Genomic DNA, 27,386 nt, shown 5'->3' on the forward strand with positions numbered 1-27,386 from the left:
TTTGGAGGTTTAGGGTTTTTTGGCGATGGCATTAGCGGGCTATGGCTTGGCGCTCGCGATTCCAGCGCCACGCTGCTGGAGAAGGCGCTGTGGCGGGATTGTCCACGCATCAGCGTCTCCACCACCTCCAGGTGATTCCCAGCGGCTGCGCATTCTCGAATCGCTCGGAGAAGTGAGCAGCTCTTTGATCGCATTGTCCGAGGCCATGGCGAAGGCGTCATTGGCGGTACAGCAGCTAGCGCAAGCGATCCGGGAGGATGCTGGCGTGGGAGTGGAATCTTACGTCTCGGATGTGGGGGATAATCGTCCCGGAATTGGTAGTGATAATGAGACAACACTGCGATTGCCATCGCAAGATATACAGGATCGCAATACTCTTAGCCATGGCTTGGCATTCCGGCTCCAACAATCTTTCTTGCAGATGCGACTGGAAGGCCTTGGTAAGCCTTTCGAGGTATTTTTTTTTTCTTTAGTTTATATTTTTTGGTTTTTTTTCTCTCGAAACTAATTCATTGGCTTTTGTTTTGCAGCTTGCGGCTGAAGAATTCGTGAGTGCCTGTATTGAAGCACACCAGTCCTCGATCTCCATGGAGGAATTGCAACTCCAACTTATTCTTGCTGATGGCGCGCTCTCGGGTGTGTTTGCGATCCAAACCGATGATCCAAAGGCGAGCTATCTTATGAGCGAGGTAAATGGTAATAGTCTTTTTCTTTTTCTTGTCCGACGAGCTTTGTTGCTACAGGAAGCTCGACTTCGTGCAGCCTGGATCCGATATGTCTATGTCACAATCTCAGAAGTACCAGTACTTGTGTTAAGAAAAACCTCTTACGTGTTTTCTCTTTTTGTGTCTTGTCACAGGTTAATGCGAGACAAAATCAAACAGCTGGACCGAGATCAACTGCAACGGACCCCGAAGATGACGAAACAACTGGACTGGGATCAAACTCAACAGTGAGAGATGACGATCCGTCCAACGTTTTTGTTAAGCAGGTAATCTGTTCTCTTCAAGAGCTCATCCAACGCTTTCTCTCCATTCAAGGTGATTAAGGGTGCAGTGGACGAAGGCTACAACCTTGCGAAGCTGAAGCTTGAACAGGTCGATCTCGTTCTTTTTTCTTGAGCACTAATGTTTTTACCGTGCGCTATGGATGTCTGGTATCCAGGAATACTCCGGCCCGCCGCAGTCACCATCTGTTAGAACCCTGCGCCAAAGCAATTTTTTGATCCTGCTAGCTTTCGAGATCTTCTCTCGCAAGTGAGGTCTGTCTGACGACAGTGGAGTAGTAAGTAAAGAGAACTCCAATTTTTGTTTGTGCATACTAACTTGCAAGGAGCCCCATTGTCATAATCAGAGAATAGCAAAGACATCAACATCCAAGAAGGAGATATATTACCGAACAAAAGAAGTCCAAGCCTTCCAGGCAAGCTCTCTTCCGTTGGTCTAAAGGTAAACTCTGGACGATGCCCATTGCGATTCACAAAAGTTTCTCTTTTAGGTGGGCATTCAGTCCATCCACAAACGCTGGCCGAATCTCTTACAGCATGGAACGCTCAGGCCAAGTTTGACAAAAAAATGGAACCTCAGTTTTCAAGGGTTTGGTGAGTTATTTTATCACCAGCACAAACACATGGCAAAAAGAAAGCCCGAGATTATGCCTGGGATTTTGGAGCTGTCACTGTTGGGGCTCAGACCAACCAGGGAAAAAAGGTCCAGGCCAGCCCAGAAAGCAAGAAAACAGTAGAGGCCTCTTTAAAGTCTGTGGGGGAAGCAATTTGACACTCACCCAGACACACACAAAAAAATCACACACCCAGAAAGGGAAGGGGCATAAAAAAAAAGAAGAGAATATCGCGAAAAAAATTTTAATTTCAATGGTTTTAGAAAGCAATTTGAAATGGATTTTCTTGTCAAAGAATCAAGATGGACCCGCACAGCCTTTTTGCTGGAGCGCAATTCCGCCTCGTGCATTTTGTTTCGTGTTGGTTTGCCCCGGCGACCCCACTCCACGCACCAGCGAGTCCTCTTTTGCGAAAAGCATGTCTCCGAGAAACCATCCCCCAATCATTTTTCCAGCCAAAATCACGTAAAAACTTCCTCCATTTCGCCTTGATCAATCAAAGGCTAACTCCACTCCTTTCTCAATCAGTCCACATTTGCAAAACTTTTACAAGGGATAGAGAAAGAGAGAGAGAGAGGGGGCGCGTTTCTTCTATCACACTCTCTCTCTCTCTCTCTCTCCAAATTCCTATCTCTCCAATCTCCATCTCTCCATTGTTGTTGTCCTCTCATCCCCAGATTCCAGAAAACCACACTAGATCTGTACACTCACACTCCATAACCACATGAAGCAAGTACAGCATGTACACATTGCAATCCCTCCAATAAATCACAAGGAATGCAGCGCTTTGCGTTGCTGCGTACTAACGCAACAGGCAATCGCTGCCGAAAAGATGGCATCATAAATCTAGGCCCATCTGGCTTCCTTGAACTGATCCCCACCCATCGTTCCAAAGTTCTTGTTGGTCGGGCCTTGGATCTAGAGTTGCGAGGACGATCTCGAGTGGACCAGCATGTCCAATCCCTGCGAAGTGGAGGCCCCCTGTACGAAGAAGTGGGGCGGGATCTGGAGCAGCGAATCGAAGCTGGGCGATGCGCGCCTCGCGTAGTGATCGCTGCTGCTGCTGCTGCTGCTGGTGTTACCGTTGGTGGTGGTGGTAGCGGTGATTCCAAATCCAGGAGACGAAGAAGAGGCCACTACTGGCAAGGACGAAGATGATGCCGCGCTCGATGATCTCTGCCCGGCTGACAGAAGAGAGAGAGCACCGCCTTGCGAAGATGTGTTGCTGTTGCAAAGCGGTGGAGGAGGGGGGAGAGGAGGGAGGAGGAAGGAGGAAGAGGTGGAGGAGGAGGGGGAGCAAGAGGAGGAGCTCTTGAGGAACTGGATGAGCTGCTGGTGCTGCTGGGTGATGTCGTAGAGGCTGGCGCCGTGGAGGGCCTGGTAGATCTGGGACGAGGACGAAGAGGGCGATAGGATCTTGGAGTCCTGGTGATGCTGCTGCTGGTGCTGGTGTTGATCCGGCCAGCTGCTCAGGAACGATCCATCCAGGACGTGGCGCTGGTGGTGGTGGTCGTGTTGGATCTGGACAGCGGGCTTGTAATCCCCTGAGAGAAACACCCAAATCAGTGGAATGGAAAAACGATCACTCTCCCTCTCGTACCTGGAAAGATGCCCAGCTTCCCGGAAGAAACGATCGCCAGCCCCGACTCGATGATCTGCGTGGGCTTCCTCCGCCGCTCGTTGTGCCCCGCCAGCCTCTTCCGGCAGCTCCTCTTGCCATCGTCAAACTCCTCGAGGACATGAAACCTGGAAGAAGAAGAAGAAGAAGAGATACGCAAAGATGAGAAGAAGCGTTCTCGCCATAGCCACGCGACCTAAAACCTTGCTCTCACCGGCTACACTGCTGGCAGAACCGCTTCTCGATCCCGTCCACCACGCTCTTGGGCGTCTTGGAGTGGACCTCGCACACGCGATGCCGCCGGTGGTAGCCCTTGGATCCCCGCAAATCGGTGCCGCATCCCTCGACCTGGCACACGGGCGCTACCTGCGGCTGCGACGGCCCGCGCTGCTTCTTCCTCCCCGCCATTGCCCCGCCGCCGCCGCCACGATCAGCCACGAACACCTCTCCTCCAGCTCCAGCGCCTGGAAATCCACGCTTCTCCGCGAAGCTCGGCTCCTGCCGCTGCATAATATCGCGATTCCAGCCCCCACGCGACGCGATTCGGCGATCGAGGCGCCAAGAGCACGCGCTAGAGCGCTAGATTCTGGGAGACAAGGAAGAAATCTCTCTCTTCGCGTGTCACTTCAGCCGATCAAACCCTGGATCGATGGAGTGCGCTGGGGTGGATCTCTGCGATTGGCGGAGCTCCAAGAATCCTCGCGTCCAGTGGACCGCGACGATCCATCCACCATCGCGCATTTTCTCTCTCTCCCACAGACACTCAATTATCCCGCCTCGAACAAAGGGCCGCCGCCTACACAGCTACTATATAGCCAGTCATCCTTTCAAACTTCCACAGGTCGGGGGGTCGATTCCTGTCAGCGAATGTGCCACGAGAATATTCCGCTCATTTTAAAATTTGAAGGTTCTCACACGAGTTCTCTTTTTCTGTGCGTTTGGTTCACCAAAACCGTGAGCAAAGTTTCAAGCTTGATCGCAAACTTCTTCCACTCCAGACCAGCCCGATCGCGATCGACCAAAACTGTGAAGTTTCAGGCTTAATCGCTAACTACAAAAACTGTGACCAAAGTTTCAAGCTTGATCGCTATCTTCTTCCACTCCAGACCGACCAAAAGTGTGACCAAAGTTCCAAGCTTGATCGCTAACTTCTTCCGCTCCAGACCAGGCCTATAGTGATCGACCGAAGCTGTGACCAATTCAAGCTTGATCGCTAACTTCTTCCGCTCCACACCAGGCCGATAGCGATCGACCGAAGCTGTGACCAAAGTTTCAAGCTTGATCGCTAACTTCTCCTTCCGCTCCAGACCAGGCCGATCGCAATCGAAACCAAAAAACCGAGCTTTCGACCGTGATCAGCCGCTGTAGATGCTGGAGAGGAGGAGATATGGAGCAGCATCGCCCGGCTCCGATTTCGCCAAGCTCTCGGCCACCGGCATGGCTCGCCGCTCGTCTCCCTGAGCCCGACACGAATCCAGCAGCGCCGTCCAGACGATCGAGTCCGCCACAAACGGCATCGTCTTGCTCAGCTCCTCGGCCCGCCCGAGCTGCCCCGCGCGTCCCAGCACGCTCACCATGCACCGGAAGTGCGCCTGCTTTGGAGCCACTCCGTGATCGCCCTCCATCGCCAGGAACAATCCCCGGCCCCTCTCCACCAGCCCTTTATGTATGCACGCCGAGAGCATGGCGATCGTCGTCACCGCGTCCGGCTTGAATCCCTCCAAGCTCATCGCCTTCCACAGCTCCACCGTCTCCTGCTGCTGCTCGCCACCATGGAGCGCGTACGCCGCGACCATGTAGTTCCACGCCACTGTATCCCACTCGGGGAGCTCCGCGAAGAGCTTCCGCGCCGCCGGGACGTCCCCGCTCTTGGCCAGCGTCGAAAGCAGCAGCGTCCACGACACGGCGTTCCTCTCCGGCATGGAATCAAAGAGGAGCTTTGCCTGCTCCCAGTGCCCGTTCTGATCGTAGGCCGCCACCATCGCGTTCCAGGACACCACATTCCACACAGGCATCCGGGAGAAGTAGTCCCAGGCCTGCGCGACGTCGCCGTTCTGTCCATAGCCCGCCAACATCGTGTTCCAGGACACCACGTCGTGATGGGTCATGCTCTCAAACAAGCTCCGAGCTTGCTCCATATGCCCGGCTTGAGCATAGGCCGTGATCATTGCGGTTCTCGACACCAAGTTGGCCTCGGGCATCCGATCAAAAACCGATTTTGCGAGCTCCACCTCGCCGCTCTGGACATATGCGTAGAGCAGCGCCGTCCAGGAGACGATGTTCCTCCTCGGCATCCGCTCGAACACCCTCCTGGCCTCCTCGACATGCCCGTTCTGGGCATACACCGCGATCATGCTGCTCCACGAAACCACGTCCCTGTTGGGCATCGCGCGGAAGAGCTCCCACGCCTCGTCCACCAGCCCGTACTGACCCTTCGCCGCGATCATCACGTTCCAGGAAGTGGTGATCCTCTCGGGCATCCGGTCGAAGAGCGCCGAGGCCTCGTCGATCCGGCCGTGTGCTGCGTAGGCCTGGATCATCGTGTGCCAGGAGATGCAGTTCTTGTGCGGCATCCGATCGAAAACGTCCCTGGCCTCCTGGAGGTGGCCTCTCTGCGCGAAAGCCGAGATCATCAGGTTCCAGGACGTGGAGTTCTTGTCCGGCATTGCGTCAAACAAGACTCTCGCTTGCTCCAGCTCGCCGTTTTGGATGTAGCCATTGATCATCGAGTTCCAGGACGTGGAGTTCTTCGCGGGCATCTCGTCAAACATGAGCCTGGCCTGGATCAAGCACCCGGCTTGAGCGTAGCCCGCCACCATCGCGTTCCAGGCAGCCACATCCGGCTGTGGCATCAGCTCGAAAAATCTCCTTGCCTCGTCCAGGAAGCCATTCTCGGCGAAGGCCGTGACCATCGTCGTCCAGGACACCACATCCTTCTCGGGCATCATCCTGAAGAAGACGCTCGCCTCGAGCAAATGCCCGTTCTGTGCATATGCCGCGAGGAGCGCGTTCCACGAGACTGTGTCGGGCTCCGGCATCGCCTTGAACATCCCCCGCGCCTCCTGGAGATGTCCGATCTGGGCATACACCGTGATCATCGTGTTCCAGCTCACGGCATCCTTCTCGGGCATCCGATCGAACACGCTCCTGGCGCCGTGAGGGTCGCCGTTGAGCGCGTGCGCGGAGATGAGGATGTTCCAGGAGAAGAGATTGGGCTCCGGGATGGCGTCGAAGACCCGGCGCGCATCCTCGAGGTTCCGGCACTTGCCATACATGCCGATGAGGAGATTGGCGAGGTGCTTGTTGTGGCGGTGGTCGCTGGCGCGAATGCGGGCGTGGACGCGCTTCCCGGCCTCGAGATCCTTGGAGCTGCTGCAAGATTTCACGAGCCGGACGAATTCCGCGTGCTGCGAGGCGGAATCGATCGATACCTGACCTGGCGATTTCTTCTTGGCGCCGGGATGCCGCGGCCGGCGCTCAACTAGCTGCGAGGTCACGGATCCGGTTGGGGCGGCGAGGAATCCATGGAGCATGCTGGCGCCCTCTCATGGCCGCGGCGACGAGACCCCAAGAACCCTAAATAACAGAGGAAATAGAAAGGGATGGTTCCATGGTATGTGTTCTTGCCCAAAAGCCCTGTGTTCCTCTTGGCCAAGAACACGAAGATCGCCACGATGAGGTCTCTATCCTCGCCAAGATCGTTCGGCAGTGTGGATCCAGCCACGATCTCGACGCAGGCAAGCGCATCCACGCGCGGATCCGGCGAAGCCGTCACTGCCGTGACAAGCTCCTCGCCAATCTCCTCGTGGAGATGTATGGCAAATGCGGGTGCCTGGATCACGCGAGGATGGTTTTCTCAGGGATTCGCCGCCCCAATTCCTTCTCCTGGAGCGCGATGATCGGCGCTTGCGGATCAAACGGCTGCGTGGACGAGGCCAAGAAGATCTTCGACAGCATTCCAGAGAAAGAGAGGACTGTGGCGTCGTGGAATTCGCTCGTTTTGGCCTACTGCGAGGAGGATGGGGATTTGAGCAGGGCGAAGGAGATCTGGGAAGAGATGCCCGAGAGGGATGAGAGATCGTGGGGGATCATGCTTGCGGCTTATGGCCAGAGAGGGCATTTGTTGAAAGCGGAAGAGATGTTCTCGGATTTGCCACAGGAGAACCTTGTCTATAAAACGATCATGATCACTGCGTATACCCGAGCTGGTCGCGTTGATCGAGCGCTTGAGATCTTTGAATCGATTGAAGATCCCAGTAGCGTCTCTTGGACTGCTATTGTCGCTGCATTTGCCCAGAACGGGCAAATGTATAAAGCTAGAAATTTCTTCGAGAGAATGCCAGAAAGGACTCCGATCGCTTGGAACACAATGATCTCTGGGTTCTCCGATCAAGGAAACGCTGTTGACGCGAAAGAATTTTTCGATCGAATGCCTCGACCAGATGTTGTCTCGTGGACAACGCTGATGACAGCATTTGCCCATAACGGGGACTTGCTAGAAGCTCGAGAGATCTTCGATAAAATGCCACTTAAAAACGTTGCGTCGTGGAACGCGATGATTGGAGCCTACACGCAAGACGGATCGCTCGAAAGCGCGAGAAATCTCTTTGATCGGATGCCGAAAAGGAACATCCAGTCGTGCAATGCAATGATCTCGGGGTATGCCCAACACGGGCATGTCGATCAAGCCAGGCAGCTCTTCGATCAAATGGAACGCCACACACTCGTCTCGTGGAACGCGATGCTCGCGGCTTATGCTCATTCCAGTCTCTACGATCTCGCGGTCGAGTTCTTCCACTCGATGCCCCGCAAGAACATTGTTTCGTGGACGAGTTTGCTCAGTCTCCACGCCAACCGTGGCGACTTAAGCTCCGCGCGGGCGATCTTCGACTCGATGCCCGAGAGGAATCTCTGTTCGTGCAATGCGATGCTCGCCGGATGTGTCGCCAATGGATCTATGGAAGTGGCGAGGGAGATTTTCGAGGAGATGGCTCTCAGGAACGAGGTGTCGTGGAACACTATACTGGATGGCTACTCCAAAGCTGGAAATCTGGAAGAAACGAAGTGGATGTTTGATAGGAATCCTCGTCCTGGCGCTGTTTCGCTGGTGGCTCTGATCGAAACGTACGCTCACCACGATCGACTCGACGACGCTCGCGACTTTGTCCAGCAGTTCATGCAAGCTGGAGAGAATTGCGTGGTGTGGACGGCCCTGGTCACGGCTTTCTCTCAGCACGGACGATCGATTCAAGCAAAAGAGCTCTTTGACCAAATTTCCGAGAAGACCATCGTCTCCTGGAACGCGATGGTGGCAGCCTACGCTCAAAACGGGCATTTCCAGCGGGCGAAGAAGCTCTTTGACGAGCTCCCCGAGCGGAGTACCTCGTCCTGGAACTCGATAATCGCCGCAAACTCGACAGATGGTCGCTGGAAATTCGCTCTCGAGCTCTTCCACTCCATGACTCTGGATGGAGTCCGAGCCGACGACATAACTCTGCTGTGCGTTCTCTTCGCGTGCAGCCACTCGGGATTGCTGGGAGTTAGCAGGAACTTTTTCCGCTGCATCTCCAAGGACTGGGATGCTCTCCCTACTTTGCAGCACTACCACGCCATGATAGATCTCCTTGCGCGGTCTGGTGAAGTTGGAAGATCGCAAGAGCTTGTGGAAACAATGCCTTACGTTTCGAGTTCTATTGCTTGGGCGAGTTTACTGGGATCATACAGGACTCAAGGAGGCGATCACAGGTCTCTAGCAAAGCTCGCATCAGGGCATGTAACTAGAATAGAAGCCGGAAAGGCTGGAGCATACGTTTTACTCTCAAATACTATATTCTCTACATATAACTAAATTCACTTTTCAATTTTCTCATGGATTTCATGCATGATAGATTCTGAATATAATCAAATGCATAGTTCTAGTCCAGGTATATTCTATTCCACATTGCTGTAGCTCTAACGGTGCCAAGGCCGCGAGGTTCAAGTCAACCGAAACTTCCCTGGTCTTGTCTCGCTGAAAAACAGATCTATAAAAACCTCACGCTTTGATATGATCGATAAACTCAAAGGGAATTTGAAGCTCCACTCGAAGTTTTCTTCTCCGAGTTTTCTAGCTCCAGTCACTTTAAAGTTTTCTGCAGAAAATGGAGAGAGCAAGGATGGTTCATGTGGTTGTGATCTTGGCCGTGCTTCTTGTGTTTCTCCACGGCGCTGCTGCTGCCAGGCCCTTCCAGTCGCCGTCAAAACCAGCATCATCTCCAGCCATTTCATTAGGATCACCAAGTAGAATCAATTGTAACGAGAAAGAAGGAAGAACACCACCGGTAACAAAGGAAGGAAACCCAGCACATCACAACTAGAAAGTATCTAGTCCTTGGAGGGCAATTCCCAAGGCCATGCTTCTCACTTCGAAAGCTAATATAACAAGTTTTTGACCTCGAGAATCAAGGTGAAGTTGCAAACAATCCCTGGCTACTATACACTTGCCAAAAGTGAGGTCTGATTTTGTTAATTCGGACGAAACTTCTTTTGCGACCGCGAACGGCAATTCTTTCGTGACATCTCATTGAGGCCCTCGAAGGAACTACAGAGAAATCAGCAGAGTCTCGTAATTGGATCCTAACCGACCAAAGACCCGAATTCATTGACCATAGACCATAGACATTATTATAATTGACCGCGGAACAACTGTAGATGCCGGAATCAAATCCGTGCCATTGACAAGCATTCAAAGTGGAGCGACATTTCCCCGCTATATAAGCCCCAAGTTTGCACAACAACCCGAAAGTGAGAGGAGAGATCAGGAATGGTTCATGCGATTGATGCTGCTACCAAGCCATTACTTGAAGTGTTTAGTATCGACTACTTGCTCCAGCCAATTTTTTCAGGATAACAAGGTAAGATCACACCCAGCTACAACGAAAGATAATCTGAGCACAGCCTAAGGCGGTGCCAAACTTTTCATCTGATATAATCAAAATTTTCTTTGTCTCCACAAACCCGTGGATAGCTACCAGGAGGAATTCGATGGCAACGCCACAGCACCATGCAGCGATTTCGTGGACGAGGAGCTACGGCGCGAGATTCTCAAGTACGGCCATGTACAGGAAATGGGACAGCTTTCTCTAGTAGATTTGTTTAGTATTAATTATTAGTGGAAATATAATAAATTGTTACGGCTTGGTTTGCTTAATGGTAGTTTTATAATCTAATTGATCAAATAAAGTTTATAATTATAAGCATGTTTGTAATTTATAAACACAAGATTAATCTTATTGCATATCAAGATGATAAAATAAAAAAGAATATACTAGAAAGAGTTTAAGAAAATTTATAAATTATAAATACAAAATTAATCTAAATGAATAACAACCGTTAGATGGTAGAATATCCTAGAATATTCAAACATATTCTAGATATATAAGCAAACCATTTAAATAATATTTAAATATATTCTAGATATATTCACTACCACTGTCTTACACAAACCAAAAGTATTTTAGTATATCTTATCATTGATTGAGTTTATAAAATTATTTACATTCTTCTCCTTGGGTTCAAAAAGATTTAAAATTTATAATTTTTTTTAAAAAATAACACTATTTATTTACTTACCATCAAAGGACTGAAGAACAACTGTTAGCTTATTCAAGCATTTAGTGGCTTTTACTTGACGGAAGGATACGTACACACACCATAGCCTGCAAGAACACAAGAAACCAAAGCCTCGTTCAAGCAAAACGAAGAAAAGGAGCGAGGATGGAAAACTCACTTGGATCCGAGAGAGTGAGCATCGCCGTGTTCCCAAAGTAGCAGTTCCACTTGTTCCCCCCGTGCTTGACGAAGTAGCTGTTGAACGCGTAGGAAGCATGCGATGGAAGATCATTCGGGTAGAAGCACTGCGCTCCAAACTGGATCGCAGTGCAATCCGCAAGACCCTCGCCGCAAGCGTAATTCAGCGCCACCAGCAGCGAGTTCGCATCGGCATTCGGCTTGGCGACGCACCACACCGGACCGGGACCTCCGGGTCCAATCCCGGGGTTGTTCGGGGGACCGGGATCCGCCGCTGGAGAAGCCGGAGCCGGGGGACTCGACGCCGGAGTGGTGGTGGAGTTTGAGCTCGAGTTTGTCGCGGGAGAGCCTGTGCTTGGAGCTGCCGCTGTGGTTTTCATCAAGCCGATGTCGTAAGACAGCGTTCCATCCGGCCGGAAGATGCCGAAGTTCCTCTCGGACGTCGGCCCCGGCTTGAGGTCCTCGTTGAAGAGCGAGAAGATGTAGGCCTCGAGCGGGACGCGAGGCCGGGCCGGAGTTCCCACACCCGAGTTGACGAAGGATATGAGGTTCCTGTTGTAGTTCATGGCGTTTTGGACGCTGACACCCGGCTCGCTCACGTCCCCGACCGACGGCCACCCCGTCTCGGACACCGAGAGCTCCATGTTTGGGAAGCCGAGCTTCTCCATGGCGAAGTAGACAGCGTCCAGCTGTGCCGAGAGGAGGTTTGTGTAGACGAGGCCTGTTCGTGGATCCGCAAAGCCTCCGTTTGGAAGGAAGAGAGCGTATGGAAGCGAGATGTCGGACGGATTGTTCCTGTAGGCGAAGTAAGGATACGCGTTGATCATGAGCGGCGCTTTGGTGAGCGACAGGAACTGAAGCACGGACTTGAGCGCGGTGTCGACGATCTTGGACTTGAAAATTCCGCTGGATGGAGGAAACGAGACCGAGAGGATGCCGAGCGACTGTGGCGACGTGACTTTCACCTGGTCGTCAGCTTTGAAACCCACGAGCGCGTTGTGGAGGTTTTGCATTGCCGGGAGGAGCACGGACGCTAGCTGCTGCTCGCTCGTGGTGAGAACCTCGTTGCCGACGCTGATATACTTGATCTTCGTCTTTGGGAGGTGCTGGACGACGTTCTTGGACACCCAGGCGTTTGCGAAGCTCGGGCTTCCCAGCCTCGGGATCTCCTCGTTGGTCACACCGATCACCACCTCGACGCCGGTGTCCGAGAGCGCAGAGAGCATGGCCGAGTCTGCGTCGTAGAGCTTGAGTTTCCCAATGGACGACGACTTAAGAAGCTTGACAACTTCCCCTGGAGGAGAAAGGTTGTCAGCCAGGCTTCCATAGTTGACGCCTATGGCTGCCTCCGCTGATAGAACGAACAAGAACGAACGGTCTCAGACTCGGCCAAGAGAAAGGAAAAAACCAACATACCTGACGATATGCTACTCGCAAACACCAGCCACAGAGCAACGAAGAGCATAGCCACCTTGTTCTTCTTCCCGATGGTTCCAATCACCATCTTCTTCTTCTTCCTCCTCCTCCTCGCCTTCTCGTTCTTCGCATTCACCTCGCAATGCCCCCCGAGGAGAAAAAAAATGCCACCTTTGCAAAAGTAGTAGCAAAGGCTCACAACGTACGACACTGCCGCTGCCAACATCCCAGAGCCTCTTTTCTCGTCATTCTTTCTTTCCAGTAACCGGTATTAAAGTTCCAAGCTCCTCGTCTCTTGCAGCGCACAAATCTATGCTCCTTTTCGTCCAAATTTGATAGCGACATGTCGCTAAAGCTTCTCCCTCCTTTAAACCCAGAAGCTTTTCTTCCTCTTCCGCTTCGCTTTGGCAGAAAAAAGAGGAAGAAAGGCGACCGCGAAGTCGACCCGACAGCGGCAGGCAGAGATCTGGCGCTTGTTCGCTGAGACACGCACCAAATTTCTGGGAAATCCGGTGACCTATCCATCGCCGAATTTATCTGTACCTGCGTTGCCGCTCACTCCATCGTCCCAGGGCATGAAAATCGTCGCCTACCAAATCGCCCAAGAGCTCGAGCCCTAAACTCAAAGGCGGGTAATTTAAACATATTTTTGGAGGGAAATTTAAAATCCACCCAACCTAAGTGGCGGGAATTTGAATGCTGTGGAGAAGCACGTAAGGCGCGGAGTTCTTGGCATCGAAGCTAAACGCTTGCCTGGCGGCGTGCTTGGCGAGATCCGGGTTTCCATGGATCTTGCAGGATCCCACCAACGTCGTCCATGAAATCCCATCTCCGGATTGCTGCTGGATCATCTCCCGGGCCCTGTGGAGCTGCCCAGATCGCCCCAGGATATCGACTAGGGCTCGTCGATGTTCCAGGGTCTCCTCGATGCCGTAGTCCGATCGCATCGATTCCAGGCAGCTGGAGCAGCGATCAACCATCCCGGCGTGGGCGCAGGCCGTGAGGACGCTGCTGAAGGTCACATCGCTGGGTTCCAATCCCTCCATCGCCATCGCCAGGAAGAGCTCCAGGCTCGAAGCATGGTGCCCATTTAGCGCGTAGACGGCGATCATCGCGTTCCACGATATGAGATCCCGCCACGGCATTTGATCAAAGAGAGCTCTCGCCGATTCGATCCGGCTGTTCTGCCCCAATCCAGCGATGAGCGCGTTCCAGGAGACGAGATCGCGGCACGGCATGGCGGCGAAGAGCGCGATCGCGGCATCGAAGTGGGCGAAATGGGCGTAGCCAGCAATCAGCGACGTCCACGACACCACATCCCAGTGTGGCATTCGATCGAAGAGCTCTTGCGCTTCGTGGAGCCTCCCTGCTTGTGCCAGCGCGGCCACCATCGCAGTGGAGAGGATCACGTCTCGGCTAGGAGAAGGGAATCCCTGATAGAGCTCGATCGATTCTTCCAAGAGTCCGATCTGGGCGTACGCCGCCAGGAGCGCCGTGGTCGCCATCGCGTCGCGCTCGGGCATTCGATCCAGCAGGCTCCTCGATTCCTCCAGCTCCCCGTGCTGGGCATAGCCCGCGACGATGGTGTTCCAGGAGATTTGATCCCGCCGCGGCATCCTCTCGAACAGATCCCTCGCGCTCGCGAGATCCTGGCGCCGCGCGTAGCCGGAGATCATCGCGTTCCAACTGACGAGATTGCGCTGCTCCATTGCATCGAAGAGAGCCCTGGCGCCAGAAAGATCGCCACTCTCGCACAGCCCAGTGATCACTGCATTGCACGACACGATGCAGTGTCGTGGCATTCGATCAAACATCGCCATCGCCTCGCCGATTCGATCGTTCTGCGCACACGCCGACAGCATCGCCGTCCAGGAGATCAAATCGCCATAGGGCATCTCGAAGAACACGCGCTTCGCATCTTCCAGATGCCCATTCTGGGCATATGCCGCAAGCATGGTGTTCCAGGAAACTATATTCCTCTCCGGCATCCACTCAAACACGTATCGCGCTTTCAGGATATTCCCGTAATGCCCGTGTGCCGCGATCATAGCCGTCCACGAAACGACGTCGCGAAAAACCATACGCTTGAATATGCCTAACACGGTTTCCAGATGCCCGGCATCGGCATTTGCTGCAAGGAGGGCATTCCACGCTACTAAGCTGTGCTCCGGCATCTTTTCCAAAAGAGAATCTCCCACTGCAAGATGCTTGTTCTCTACGCACCCGCAAATCATCGCGTTCCACGTGGCAACGTTCCACGCCGGCATGCCATCGAAGATTCTTCTAGCCTCGTCAAGATACCCGGCCTGGGCATATGCTCCGAGCATCGTGTTCCACGTCACCACGTCCCTCTCCTCCATCTGATCAAAGAGATCCCGGGCGTCCGCGAGCCGTCCATTTTGGATATACGCTGCCATGAGAGTGTTCCAGGAGACGAGGTTTCTCACTGGAGGAGGAATCTCTCTAAAGACACGCTCTGCGTTGCGGAGATCTCCATTTTGCGCGTAGCCGGACATCATGATGTTCCACGAGAAGGCATTGCGAGCTTGGATGCTGGAGAAGACCTCGAATGCTTGCTCCAAGCTCCCACACTTTGCGTACATTTCCACCAGGAGGTTCTTGAGCAAGAGATTGTTCGCGAGATCGCTGCGCTCCACCTGAGCGTGAACCTCTCTTCCGCCGGACAAATCCTTGCAATCCCGGCAGCGAGTTATGCGCTGCGCAAATTCCTGGAGCGCCATTGCTTTGATCACTTGGAACCAACTTTGGATCCATGACCCCTGTAACTTTCACAGGAAAAATCGTTAAGAAGCTCGCAAGTTTTAACTAACTCCTACTTCAAATAAAACTTAGAAAAAACGCTACAAACGAAGACTTAGAAGAGATAGAAACTTATCTATGAGAGTACGTAGTAAGAGATCATACTACTCGGCGTGAAAGACTGGCCCCTGTTTGATCAAGCAAAGTGAGCTGCGAAGAAAACGTAACGGAGGCAATACGTACCGAGAGGGTATATCGTTCGTATGTGTGAACTAGCTTGTCATACTTGAGCGTCCAAGCTTCCGTGAGCTTCTTCTCCTTCATCTCCGCGTCTCTCTCGAGATTGGACACCAGCTCGCTATAGTCCTGCTCCACCTTCTGTAAAAACTGCTTTTTCTCCTCCTTGAGAGCTTTCACTCTGGCGTCCACCTCCTGGATCTTCTGGCGCTGCTTCTCGGCCTTCTCACACTCCAGCTGCTGCTTGAGTTCCTTGAGCTTCGAGCTGATCCCCTTCTTCTGCTGAATCCAGTTCTCTCGCTGCTCTCTCAGCTCCTTGAAAAGCTCAAACATTGACAGATTCGAGCCTTCGTTGTTGTCGCTTGATTCGGAAGCTGGATCCAGGCAGTCGAGCCCCTCGTCGGCTGTCCGCGAAGAGGACAGAGACAGCGACGATTCAGTGAGCGTCGAGGCGATCTGGATCTCCAGCTTTTTCGGGATCCACTTTGGCATAGTCATGCCAGAAGTCGCCACCACCTCCATTGGGAACTGCTTCTGAAAGGTCGTAGACGGCCCCAGAGTGAGCAGCGTTTCATCCCCGGACAAAGCCTCGGTGGTGGTAACTCCAGACGCATTGTTTCCAAAGTGATCCTGGCATACTGTCGGCGGCCCGCATATGTCATTCGCATCTGGTGTCGACGTAGAAAACGCAGGAGCCCCGTTGACGCAGAGATCAGGCGTGCTCGAAAGGAAAGGCCTCGAGAAACCCGGACCTAGAGCTTGAAGATGCATCGTTTCCGTGACCATGCTGTCACAGTTTCCCGTCGCTGCATGGGTGCTCAGCAACTTCTTCTTGTCCTTGATCAAGCGTTCCTTGTAAACCTCCCACCACTTGCCTAGGCGTTTAGCTGTTCGTCCCGGAACTTCGGCCGCAATGCGCTTCCATTTGTTGCCGTACTTGGTCTGGAGCTTGATGACAAGCTGCTGTTCTTCGTCTGTGAGAGGCCCCTTCTTGATCCCAGGTTTGAGATAGTTCTTCCACCTTTCGTGGCACGACTTGGGATCTCGGTCGAGCGGTTCACCCATCCGCTCGGAGATGAGGTTCCAGTCGTCTGCCCCATACTGTGTCACGTAAGCGCATAGAATAGCGTCTTCCTCGGGCTGCCAGCGTTGTCTATCTTTCGTTGCGATTGACATTTTCATAAATCCTGAAAGAGTAAACAAATGCCACCATTTGTTTAGAAAAAAACATTGAGGCGTTACCTTCTCGTGCTGTCTTTTTGCAAAGGTTGACTACATCTTCAATAGAGAAAAGAAAGAACAGGAAAAAAAAAGAGAGAAAAAAAACCTGGCCAGCAGAAAAAAGAAAAGAGGAAAAAAGAAACAAGGAGACTAACGTGAACTCCAGGACACTAAGGAACAAGAACAATCAAAGTCTACAGCCATTTTACCGCGATCTTTGATACTAAGAAGAAGATGACGAAGAAACGCCATAAACGAGAAAATACTGGCCAGGTGAACTTCGATGCGGATCACATACTACTATGCTCACCACTCAACGAGGAGAAAACGCAAAAAAACCACGACGAGTTTAGCTACCCGAGGACAAGACTATCGCACTTACTTCTACATCCATGGCTGGTCACGAACTTAGCGGACTGCCATAGCTCCAACTCAAGCCAAGTTCTAAGTATATACACCAACAACGCGACGCAACATTGTTACACAAAAAACGCGAGCGATTTAGCGCATAGCCGCCATGACTGAGCAAGCAAGCACAACAGAATTTAACGACAGGCCATGGTAAAAAAAACCCGAGGAAATTAGCGACTGAGAGACGCCATACTTTCGATTGTTTAAGGCAGGAAAAAAACCATGGAAAGAAACATCAACTTTAACGAAAGGCAAGCATCTTTTCTGTTCTTTCTTCTCGACTTTAGCGAGTGAAACGAGCCATGAGAATTGAGCTCAAGAACTTAGCGACAAGCTGCCATGGATGGAGCGAAGACGCTGTGACTTAACGAAACCCAGCCATGGAACACGCCGACTTAACGAATGGAAATGTCAAATCCAGCCATGGAACGCACCGACTTAACGCGTGATAGACATGATCGGGGGGCAGGGTTAAGCAATTCTAGCGCAGCATGGCGAGATTTCACACACAGAGAGCTCTAGCGGCCGAGAGACGCCATAAGGAAATCCTTCCTCTAGCGGATTGCCACAGCCATAGAATGCAATGCAGATCCGGGGTTAGCGACACACAGACATGGCGAGCGGCGGATAATTGGAGAGATTTAGCGCAGTGGAGCCATCTCGCTACACAGATTCAGGAAGAAGAGCTTATCTGCGAAGAAGATGAATCGCCGCACCAAAAGAAGCGCCACAGCCTCCAAACGCGCACAAGAACACGGTGAGTGAGGGGTAGGGTTCTCTATTTCTTTTCAGTGCGGGCAATTACCGTGGAAAATGTGGCGAATGGGCCAAGATTGTACGCGTTCGTACACTGACCACTGCTCTTGTATATTGGTGTATTCTGACCGGACGCGTGGCGGTGGCATCTAAAGCAAAGACAAGATCCCTACGGAAAATCTGGTTACTTTTAAAATTTGAACTCGGTTTCCTTTGGTTAAGAACAAAGGCATTTGTTAACAGTCTCAAAATCTTAATTTAATTTGTTTAGTTTGATTTAATATTTAAACACAAAGTATAAAAAGAAATAAATGAATGATAATAGAATCACACAAATAAATAACAATATGGATTGAAAATTGAAATATATAGTTATTAAAAATCATAGTAAAAGAGTTGCAAGCTATGGCAGTGAATATGGGGTGCATTTTTTATTTACACATGTGCAGATATTTGTTTGTGGTTTTCAATTTCACACAGTCCTATTTTGATTGTTATATATCATTTCACTACAATTATGATTATGTGCATTACAACATTTATATGCAAAATAGTATACCACACTTTAGTAAAGAGATTGAATACCCTGTTGCAATATGTATAGCATCTGCAATTCTTTTTTGTTTTAAAGTAAATTGACACTTTTGCAAATGCATCTTTAATGTATTAGAAGCTCCAAATGGTGGCATTGCCAAATTAGTGCAATTGGCAGTTGATAATAGCCAGTGCATGGAGGCTCATGGCCAACATTTGATGGGTAGTATCTTTAATGCCTAGTTAGCTTTGCTTCTAATTCAGCTGAATTTAGCCACACATTCTTGCCAACTTAAAAGACAAAGAAGAAGATGCTAACATGGCAATAAACTAAAAAGGATTCATACTTTGACCATGCATGCCAATATATATATATATAGATAGATAGATGCATTGATTTGTGAGAAAAAATTTAAGCACACATGTAGTTGCTTTCAAAACCTGCAAGAAATTACTTGCTATAATTATCCTTATCAAATATTAAATCTTTAATTTTTATTGTTTTGGTTGGTTCTTGTGGTTCTAAACAAGAGAGAGAGAACTGTTAAAATTAAAATTGAGATTCTTTGGGATGAACAATTTTAAAATTAAATACCTAATAACAGTTTAATATTTATAGTTATATTGACTTATGATTACTCTATAAACGGAAAAAGAAATCCATAAAGATCTTGTCTCCATTGGATCTTGTTGGAGATACCCCCCACGCATCCAGTCCCAATACACAATAGCAGTGGTCAGTGTATGAATGTGTACAATATTGGCCCATTCACCACATTTTCCATGCCTGCTGACAAAAGAAAAAGAGAACCCCCTGCTCTTGTGCACGTTTGGGATTCTTAAGCTTTTTCTGGTATTTTCCTGAATTGGTAGTAAATGAACAGAACATAAAAGCAAAAAGTATACCATCTGATTTTTGCCCCTCTAATTTCTTCTTGCTTGTTGGATTATTTCCCCTTCTTTGTTTCCATCTTGTCTCTTGGATCCCTTGGAGAGGATGTAGTTGGCTTTATAATTTCTGTGTGCAACCGGGTGCTTGCTTGATTTCGTCATCCCAGGACACTTTCATGGGCACAGCTTCTATGTGATTAAGCACTGGTTTGATGGTGCTTTCCTTCCTTTTTCAACTTCAAATATAAATTCTATAATATTTATCCTTCTGTTTAAGAACAAAGTGGGCCATGAAAGAAAACCTCGCAGCACATACTTTCGTATGCAACCATGACAGAATTCTCATATCAATTGATTGCACCAATTTCTAGAGAGAGAGATCACGCACTCACCTTCTACACATTCTTATGAATTCATTCATTCATACTGTTTATACGGTCTTGTAGCACCCACCATGAAGCGAAGATTGTTGTTGCATTGCTCCACGAATGAGAATTCGAGAACTTCTGGTGGCTAGAAGAAATTAACCACAATTTGTAATATGATAAGAAAACTAAGAGCTTAAAATCTCAGCCGTTAGATTGCCAAATATCTTAGGTGCCTTTAAAAACTATAAACAGAGTTTAAAGTAATCCAAATGCGAATCAACCTTTTTACAAGTTATAATATTCTACAAAATATTTGGAGGTGCTGGCATATGTAACTTATACAGCAAGCGAAGTTGACGGACAATGCCTTCTCTCACTCTCTTGTTCTTTTCTTCACTATGTGCTCACAGCTCCCAGTGTTCTTAACTGTGCCGGGGGGCCTCATGTCAGTGGATGGCATCGGTGTGGTGAAGCTACCTTCTTCTTTCCAGAGGCTGACCCCGGACGAAAGCATCCGCAGAGCAACACTCTGGAAATGGTGTCCAAATCCTCAGACTTTTGATCGTTCCTGCTCCGGGATGCCGGCGTAGAATTTCATTGCGTTGGCTTTGCCGAAGGCTTGGATCTGTGACCAGATTCCGGCCGCGATGGGCAGGCAGCTCGTGACGTTCACAGTGTCTTGTCGTTGAAAGGACCGGGCAGCAAAAACACACCATCCTGGAAAACAATTTCTAGAGTTCTTTACCCAAGCTATATAGTTGTGTGCAAGAGCGTGCCAAGGTTCCCAGGATCCTGTAGACAAACTCACCATTTGACAACTTTTAGACAAGGGAATTAGACAAGTTCTACCCGGAATCTGCGCCTGGTCCCGGGCAGCGAAGGCCAGGGCCTCTGACTCAGCGCGTCGGGGCTCCCAACATTTCACGGTTCCAATGACACAAAAGAGCGATCATAAGTTTCTTCACCAGGATTGGCACGAAACAAGTTTTGTCATCTCCTGCTCCCGGAAGCGGCAATGGCTCATGCGGCCGTTTGATCCGTGCCGATCATCGCCCTCCAAGGGAAGGAATTGGGGGGCGATTCCGATCGAAAAACCATCCTCGCGCGATCCAGGCTCCAAGCTGGCACGATGTGGGCATTGGCATTCCTGCCATGGCCGTCGTGGCCGTGGCCGTATCCACCTGCCGACAGTGCTATGCAAGTTGTGTGTACCAGTTCGGTACCGAGCAAGCAAGTGCCTTGCGTGCAGCCCCAGAGAGTTGTAGACCTACCTTGTCGTGTTGACATTCTCCAGGTAGAAACTGAATTTCTGCCGGAGCTCACTTGGAATATGCTGGGCAGAGTGCCCTACAACTAGAGTGCCCTATCCCACATGCCCAAGCTCAAGTGCTTTCCTTCGATATATAACGGCTCGCGAAGATGATTATCTTAAGAGCGCGCCCGCTTCAAGGTGGGAGTCAGCACGGTGTTATCCTCGGAGGGGGATGATGACGTGGTTGATAATGTGGGGCACATCGCGTCAGGCGGGTAACCGAGCATCGCCATAGCTCCAGCTCTGGCCAGTGAAGGGATCACGCGCTTTTTTTTTTTTTCTTTTCAACGCGCGATCCCGTTCATACTGAGGACTAGAGTTTATGAGCAGGAGTAGGCTAGTCAAGGATCCAACAAAGGTAGCACAACTTTAGACATCCTAAATTTCTTCTTCTTCAGGAAAATAGTCCACACTTTCACCGGCAAAGACCTCTGGACTGACTCCAACTTCTGCCCCGAATGGCTCCAAGAGAAACTCGCGAGCTTGGATCGGAGTGAGAACTCGCTTCAAACAAGTCCATCCCCGCAAGTAAGTTTTATTGATCGAGTTTCGAGTTTGATACTAGCTCTACGATATCGAACAGGCTCTTAAACTCTACGATGAGACGCGCAGCAAAGTGATATTGAGGGAATATTCGTGATTTCCTCTTAGGTGTCGTGTCTGTTCGGTTTTTATTAGTCAATAAGAGAGACGCCCGGGCGTAGCACCAACAGCGGATGGCATTCCAGAGTACATTCGCGATTTCCTATCCCGAATATGGTATCGGAGCGATCACGTCCCACTGTGAAAAAGAAAGATGGCACCCCATCTTCCTTAACCTTGGAAGTGTACGATGGCAAAGATTTCCAGTCATGGAAACCTCAGATACTATTTTACTGAATGAAAAAGGATCTCTGTAGCGTGATCTAGAGCAGCCTCAAGCCAGAGGACGATGCGGATGAGAAAAAGGAGTGGGACGCCAAGAACAACAAAGCTTTAGGGGTCCTGGGACGAGGCCTCGGAAAGAAATATCAGAGCTACCTTGACATGACAAGATGGTGAAGGAAAACTGGGATGCTGTGTGTGTGATCCTTGGTACAACAACCAGAGCAAGATTGTTGGAACTCAAACTACAGCTGAACAGCCGTAAATAGGGGGAGACAAAATCCATAAGTGATTTTGCCAGTGCTCTTGTAGACATCGCCAAGCAGATCGATGCAGTTCAAATAAGGAGTTTGATGAAGATGAGCTGATCACAGCTTTCTTCAAGGGGCTTAGCGGACTAATGCAACTCGCAGGGTCGCATCATTTAAGTTCCAGTAACACTTTCAGCCAGATCGTAGCCAATCTCACAGCGTTGGAGGGTTTTCTCAAGTCAGGGCAAGCGAGCTTGAATGAGAAAGAATTGGCATTCTTCGCAGGAAAGGGGAAACGATCTGTCACAGTATGGGACAAACTAGGACCAACAAACGATCAGGGCGAGAGTAGCAAACCAGAAAAGTTCAAGAAGAAAAAGAAGAATGATCACTGTAACATTTGCAAGAAACCAGGGCACTAGGCACGAGATTGCACAGATGAAGAGGCAAAGAAAGCTAAGGAGGCGTGAAAAGCTGAGGCAAAGAGTGGCAGCAAGAAGGAACGAGTCGGCCAACTTTGCCAGGACAGCAGAAAGTAGTGAGGATGACAACTAGGAGGACGTGGACAACCATGGCAGCTTGTTCATGGCCACTAGTATCCAGCAGTTGCAAAGAACACTCTTGGCATAGAAGCAGAAGTGGTGTACCTTGATTCTGGGGCAAACAAACACATGACACACCTTAGGAAATTTTTCATCACGTTGAAGAAGGTTCCAGGAAATAAGTGAATTTTTCTTGGCGACTGACTACTCATACAAGGTGGAGGGTGTTGGGACGATCGACATCAAGCTGCCAACAAGACAGATTGCCAGCATGAAGAATGTTTACTATGTTCATGGAGTGAACAAGACACTCTTCTCAATGAGAAAAATTGCTGATCGGTGATCTGGAGATCACATTCACAAAGAGGATGTGTGCAATCACAGATGTGAATGGAAAGAAAACAAGCCAGTCTCTATCAACTTAATGCCGAGGTGGTGCAGCCAGTAAAAGCTCTTTTTGCTAAATCGCCACAGTTTTCTCTCACGGAACTAGCTGCGGGATGACTCGGAAGAAAGTGACAACGAATTTGCACGCGCAATCACACGAGGCAGAGCTGAAGGAGCCGGCGAGGAGAATGGAAACGGCGACCAGGATGATCCAGGAGGCAACGAGGACGGTGCAGAGAGCGTGGATGGTGCTGGAGGCGATCCAAATGGAGGTGAGGGCTTGCTCCCTGAAGCTGAAGGCTTGCCACTCGACACAGCAGGCGTTGGAACCAGTGGGAGTGCTAGGACAGCAAACCCAGTCGGCGGAGAGGAAGACCACGGTGGTGAGCACACTGTTGGCAGGACCAGGGCTAAAAATAGTGAGGGCAGTTTGAGACGTTCTGGCCGCGAGCGCGCAGTCACAGAGGCTGGGCGTCAATACAGGGAGCAGCTGGACATACAAGCAGCTAAGCGGGCTTCTTGGCAAGAAACCAAGGCTGCTAGAGACCGATCAGTGACAGTGCCAATTCCTGAGACCTCTTATGATCGAGTCTTTTATTTTGCCAACTCTAGCATAGGGGAGCAAGGCGAGAACCAGCTTCTCCTCCTCTTCAGCCATGGCCGAGATGCACTTGTTCCGAAGACCATGGAAGAAGCTCTTGCCAGACCTGATGCGGATCAGTGGCGCACTGCTCGTCAAGCTGAGTACAGCTCATTGATGGAGAACAAGACCTGGGATCTTGTGGAGCTGCCACCTGGGAGGAAGGTGATCAAGACCAAGTCCCTCTTGCGGCTCAAGACAGGACCTGATGGAGACAAGCGCTACAAAGTCAGATTTGTTGCGAGAGGATTCTCACAAGTCAAAGGAGTCGACTTCTATGAGACCTTTTCACCAGTGGTGAAGCTCGCATCAATTCGACTTCTCTACAACTTAGCAGCTCACGAAGACATGCCCGTTGAGTACATGGATGTGACGACGGCGTTCCTGAATGGCGACTTGGAGGAGGAAGTCTACATTGAGCAACCAGCCGGATTTATTGCCAAAGGACGAGAGCACTTGGTGTGCAAGCTCAAGAAGGCCCTCTATGGCCTGAAGCAATCGCCTCGTGCCTGGTACGCAAAGATGAACTCGTTTCTTCTTGCCCTTTGGCTTCGAGAGTCTCTCTGCAGACACTAATGTGTACATTAAGCAAGTGGGAGCTCTCCTGGTGCTGTTGACTTTGTACGTGGACGACTGCTTGCTCCTCAGCAAAAGCAAGAAGCTAATTCGAGAAAGATCTCAACTCGGAGTATTGAGGGAATATTCGTGATTCCCTCTTAGGTCAAGTTGACCCGTCGTGTCTGTTCAGTTCTTATTAGTCAATAAGAGAGACGCCCGGCAGGCCCCGGGTGTAGCGCCAGCAGCGGCTGGCATTCCAGAGTACATTTGTGATTTCCTATCCCGAATAGGTGAGACACCCAACCTCTCCATCACCTCCCTTTGCTGAGGTTTTGCGCCAGCTCCAGAGAGCTCCAGGCACGGACCTTGTCTCCTCCGGCAGTGACTGATTCCAAAAACTTGCTGGTTTCCACCACACTCACTCGGTAGTGTCAGATATATGGGAACTATTAGATGACCTGGCGCTTCCTAAAGGTAAGAAGTTTTCCAAGTGGCATTTTTTAGCTTTTGCCTTTCTTATATAAGGTCGGTTGGGGCTAGCGAAAGACAGGAGAGGGTGTTACCATGGGAGATAGAGCCATTTATTGCTCCCAATGTCCCCGGTTTCAACGAAGAGATTCAGGCCAACAATGCTCACAGACATAAGTACGTTTCGATACTCTCTACATGCACTTTTAATTCACGGTTGGTCTAGTCAGTCGAAAGTCATACAACAATCATCTTCGTCAGATCCTACAGGCCAACCGTAATTTCCAGACATCTCACAAGTACGAGGCTGACAAGAGGGAAAACTTTCTCCTGAAGTCTCCTACAGCTCTCTATTCTGGGGCTGAAGTAACTCCAAGATTGCCAAGCCCCGGAAAGGAGGGGCTACCATCTCATCATAAAGGCGATATGCACCAGCAGCAGCTTAGGCTTCACTTATCAGCAGGCAGCATTAAGTTGCCCAGTCTACTTGCAGCCTCAACATATAACAGACAACTCTTTTCTTAAGCTTCTCATGTGTCCTCTCTCAGTAAGTGAAATCCCGCGAGTGCAAACTATTTGGTTTCTCGTTGAAACCAAAGACAGCTTTGGCCAGCACCGCCAAAGACAACGTCGACAAGGATCTCGAGTTGGAAGCTTCCGGCTTCAGGAAGTGTTTTCCTGGCCAGAACTGGAACCAGCAGCAGCAACAACAGCAACCAAGCAGGACGTGCACCAAAGTAAGATCTCATTCTCTATTTGAAGCGCCCGACTTTGAATCTCTTCTACTTTTCAAAGGTTCACAAACACGGTGCAGTGGGACGAGCTTTGGACTTGTCCAAGTTTCAGGGATACACGCAACTCCTGGAAGACCTGCAGCATCTGTTCGGCACTGACGAGAACCTGAACGTCCGAGTGGCAAGCCGTGTACGTAGATAAAGATCTCGTCATCTCGTCTATGCATTTCATGGTGTGTTTCTTTAAAGAGTTTTTACTAATGTCCTGCCTTTATAAAGTAGAAATAGTTAGCTCAAGTTTAGGGTTCATGGATGCCTGGGGTCGCGACCCTTCCACTCTGCCCATTGATGAGCTCCAGGTCGCTTCGCCTCTCTCCACCCTCGCAAGATAAGTTCGTTTAGATAGGGCTTTTCCTTGCGTCGAGTAAGACACAGATTTTCTGGGGACAAGAAAGCGAAGCTGCTTGCAACGATATGATCAACGATAAAAGAAAGGCTAGAGGCGATCGAGACTTCGTGTTGAAACTCTCACGTTTGAAGACGCCAGGTGTGCTATTTCTTTTCGATTGCAATGCAAAAGGGAGACAGTGACACAGTCAAGCTAAGATGATATGTTGAAACAACTCAAACAAGCAAGTGCAAAACAACAGGCCAGGAACTCTCAAGAGGGAAAGTCGCCAATGTGGACAACGCTGTGTGAATACTAACGATCAACGATACCGTTGCCAGGTTCGCGTCTGTTCTAATTTCTTGTCATTAAGAAGCCAAGTGACATGTTGGTGCTGCTCAATGATGATAAGAACTGAAAACGCCATGTCACAGCATGCCCCAAGAAGAAGAGTGCTAAAATGATATGCTCGATCAAACAACTCAAACAGGCTAAGTGCAAAACAACGGTCTAAGGAACTCTCAATGTGAAGGGAAACTTGTGAATAACAAAACTAACGATCTTTGAAAGTTGATGATACTTACCTTCATGTTGTCAGGTTTGTGTGTCTTTCAATTTGTTCTAATTTCTTGTCATTTTTTTGAAAAACACAAGTGACGTGTTGGTGCTGCTCAACCACGATAAGAACGCTGTGTCCAAGAAGAAAAATGCTACGAGATTGGAGAGATTTTGTGTCAACGTTTTGGAGAGATTATCAGCACTTTGAGTTATGTTGTTGCTGGGCTCAATGCAAGACCTGCCAGCTGGGAAACAACGTTTGGCACCTGCAATCTTCAGAACTTCAATCCAGCTGAAGGCAACCTCAATGAAATCAACGATCATGAAAACTCCGAAGGCAAAGGAATGTGCATAGCGTGAATTTACAAAAAAAGACGCCTGAGAGTCAACTCATATCCTGTTTGTCTAACTAGGATGTTTGATGTTCAACGAAATGGAAGTTGAAGTTTAACAATGAGCTGTTTGTTCAACGAACTGGACAACACGCTTCAACCTTCCAGGTTTATGTTCTCTTTAGTGTTTCTCTAACTTTTTTTCGTTTTTGCAACGGTGCCATAGAACAACGTTCCAGGGCCAGCTTAGATGGAAGTTTACGCTTTGGCAGTGGCAAAACGAGATGATCTACACAAAGCCCTGTGGTTTCCTTGAAAAGAAATGAATACATTTACAAAGTTGCAAGCATATCGAGTAGTTATTACAAACAACACCAAAGTAGCTTGTGAGCTTCCCAGAGACGAGCGTCTGGGCGCTGTGGCACCTACCTCTTGTAGCTGGAAGACCTCGGGCTCGTCACTTCCAAAACTTCCAAGCCGATCCCCTCTCGCGTGAGCACGAGCAGCTTCGTGTCCTCCGTCCACGGCCGAGGAATTTCTTCCAGTCCAGTCGCTGCTGTTTTCATCCAGTCTTTGGTCCAGCCTTGCCACTAGCGTGCCTCTGGCTCCCTGGCCTTCGGGAGTAGACTCAAAAGCTCGAGCTCATCTCCGCTTTTCAGGTACTCGAGCTCGTGCCTTCAGGAGCATAACGTTTTCTGTTCGAAGTTGCAGTATCACGGGCAGTCTCGGTCT

The 27,386-nt window shown here is 50.0% G+C and overlaps 7 protein-coding genes across 8 annotated transcripts; 2 read left to right on the plus strand and 5 right to left on the minus strand.

Annotated features, from left to right (window-relative positions):
- Positions 1-18: 18 nt before the first annotated feature.
- LOC9660233 lies at positions 19-1,921 on the plus strand. Its single transcript, XM_002964843.2, has 8 exons — positions 19-454; positions 531-689; positions 744-797; positions 860-991; positions 1,041-1,097; positions 1,165-1,284; positions 1,354-1,448; positions 1,498-1,921. The coding sequence occupies exons 1-6, from the start codon at positions 26-28 to the stop codon at positions 1,258-1,260; spliced, it is 927 nt and encodes a 308-aa protein (XP_002964889.2). The 5' UTR covers positions 19-25; the 3' UTR covers positions 1,261-1,284; positions 1,354-1,448; positions 1,498-1,921.
- A 424-nt stretch (positions 1,922-2,345) lies between these two features.
- Positions 2,346-4,576, minus strand: LOC9659046 (squamosa promoter-binding-like protein 14). Its single transcript, XM_002965183.2, has 3 exons — positions 3,453-4,576; positions 3,221-3,366; positions 2,346-3,164 (listed from the first exon to the last, which is right to left on the minus strand). The coding sequence occupies exons 1-3, from the start codon at positions 3,746-3,748 to the stop codon at positions 2,539-2,541; spliced, it is 1,068 nt and encodes a 355-aa protein (XP_002965229.2). The 5' UTR covers positions 3,749-4,576; the 3' UTR covers positions 2,346-2,538.
- On the minus strand, positions 4,279-6,771 carry LOC112344718 (pentatricopeptide repeat-containing protein At4g02750-like). The gene is made up of 3 exons (XM_024670038.1): positions 6,019-6,771; positions 4,641-5,850; positions 4,279-4,496 (listed from the first exon to the last, which is right to left on the minus strand). The coding sequence occupies exons 1-3, from the start codon at positions 6,769-6,771 to the stop codon at positions 4,279-4,281; spliced, it is 2,181 nt and encodes a 726-aa protein (XP_024525806.1).
- Positions 6,772-6,848: 77 nt separating this feature from the next.
- LOC9660235 (pentatricopeptide repeat-containing protein At4g02750) lies at positions 6,849-9,086 on the plus strand. Its single transcript, XM_002964844.2, has one exon. It carries the CDS (start codon positions 6,849-6,851, stop codon positions 9,084-9,086), a length of 2,238 nt encoding a protein of 745 aa, XP_002964890.2.
- Positions 9,087-10,785: 1,699 nt separating this feature from the next.
- LOC9659047 (glucan endo-1,3-beta-D-glucosidase) lies at positions 10,786-12,933 on the minus strand. 2 transcript variants are annotated; one of them, XM_002965185.2, is made up of 3 exons: positions 12,443-12,933; positions 11,007-12,377; positions 10,786-10,935 (listed from the first exon to the last, which is right to left on the minus strand). In XM_002965185.2, the coding sequence occupies exons 1-3, from the start codon at positions 12,666-12,668 to the stop codon at positions 10,901-10,903; spliced, it is 1,632 nt and encodes a 543-aa protein (XP_002965231.1). In that variant the 5' UTR covers positions 12,669-12,933; the 3' UTR covers positions 10,786-10,900. The 2 variants fall into 2 exon arrangements, with proteins under 2 accessions (XP_002965231.1, XP_024525186.1); XM_024669418.1 differs by having other exon boundaries at positions 10,786-12,377.
- LOC112344719 (pentatricopeptide repeat-containing protein At4g02750-like) lies at positions 12,688-15,183 on the minus strand. Its single transcript, XM_024670039.1, has 3 exons — positions 14,521-15,183; positions 13,196-14,376; positions 12,688-12,922 (listed from the first exon to the last, which is right to left on the minus strand). The coding sequence occupies exons 1-3, from the start codon at positions 15,181-15,183 to the stop codon at positions 12,688-12,690; spliced, it is 2,079 nt and encodes a 692-aa protein (XP_024525807.1).
- Positions 15,184-15,262: 79 nt separating this feature from the next.
- Positions 15,263-17,863, minus strand: LOC9660237 (transcription factor AS1). Its single transcript, XM_002965187.2, has 3 exons — positions 16,682-17,863; positions 15,446-16,626; positions 15,263-15,390 (listed from the first exon to the last, which is right to left on the minus strand). Exons 2-3 carry the CDS (start codon positions 16,619-16,621, stop codon positions 15,367-15,369), a joined length of 1,200 nt encoding a protein of 399 aa, XP_002965233.1. The 5' UTR covers positions 16,622-16,626; positions 16,682-17,863; the 3' UTR covers positions 15,263-15,366.
- Between the last annotated feature and the right edge of the window lie 9,523 nt (positions 17,864-27,386).

The sequence above is a fragment of the Selaginella moellendorffii genome, unplaced genomic scaffold, assembly GCF_000143415.4.
Source record: "Selaginella moellendorffii unplaced genomic scaffold, v1.0 SELMOscaffold_5, whole genome shotgun sequence".
Classification (NCBI taxonomy): Eukaryota; Viridiplantae; Streptophyta; class Lycopodiopsida; order Selaginellales; family Selaginellaceae; genus Selaginella; species Selaginella moellendorffii.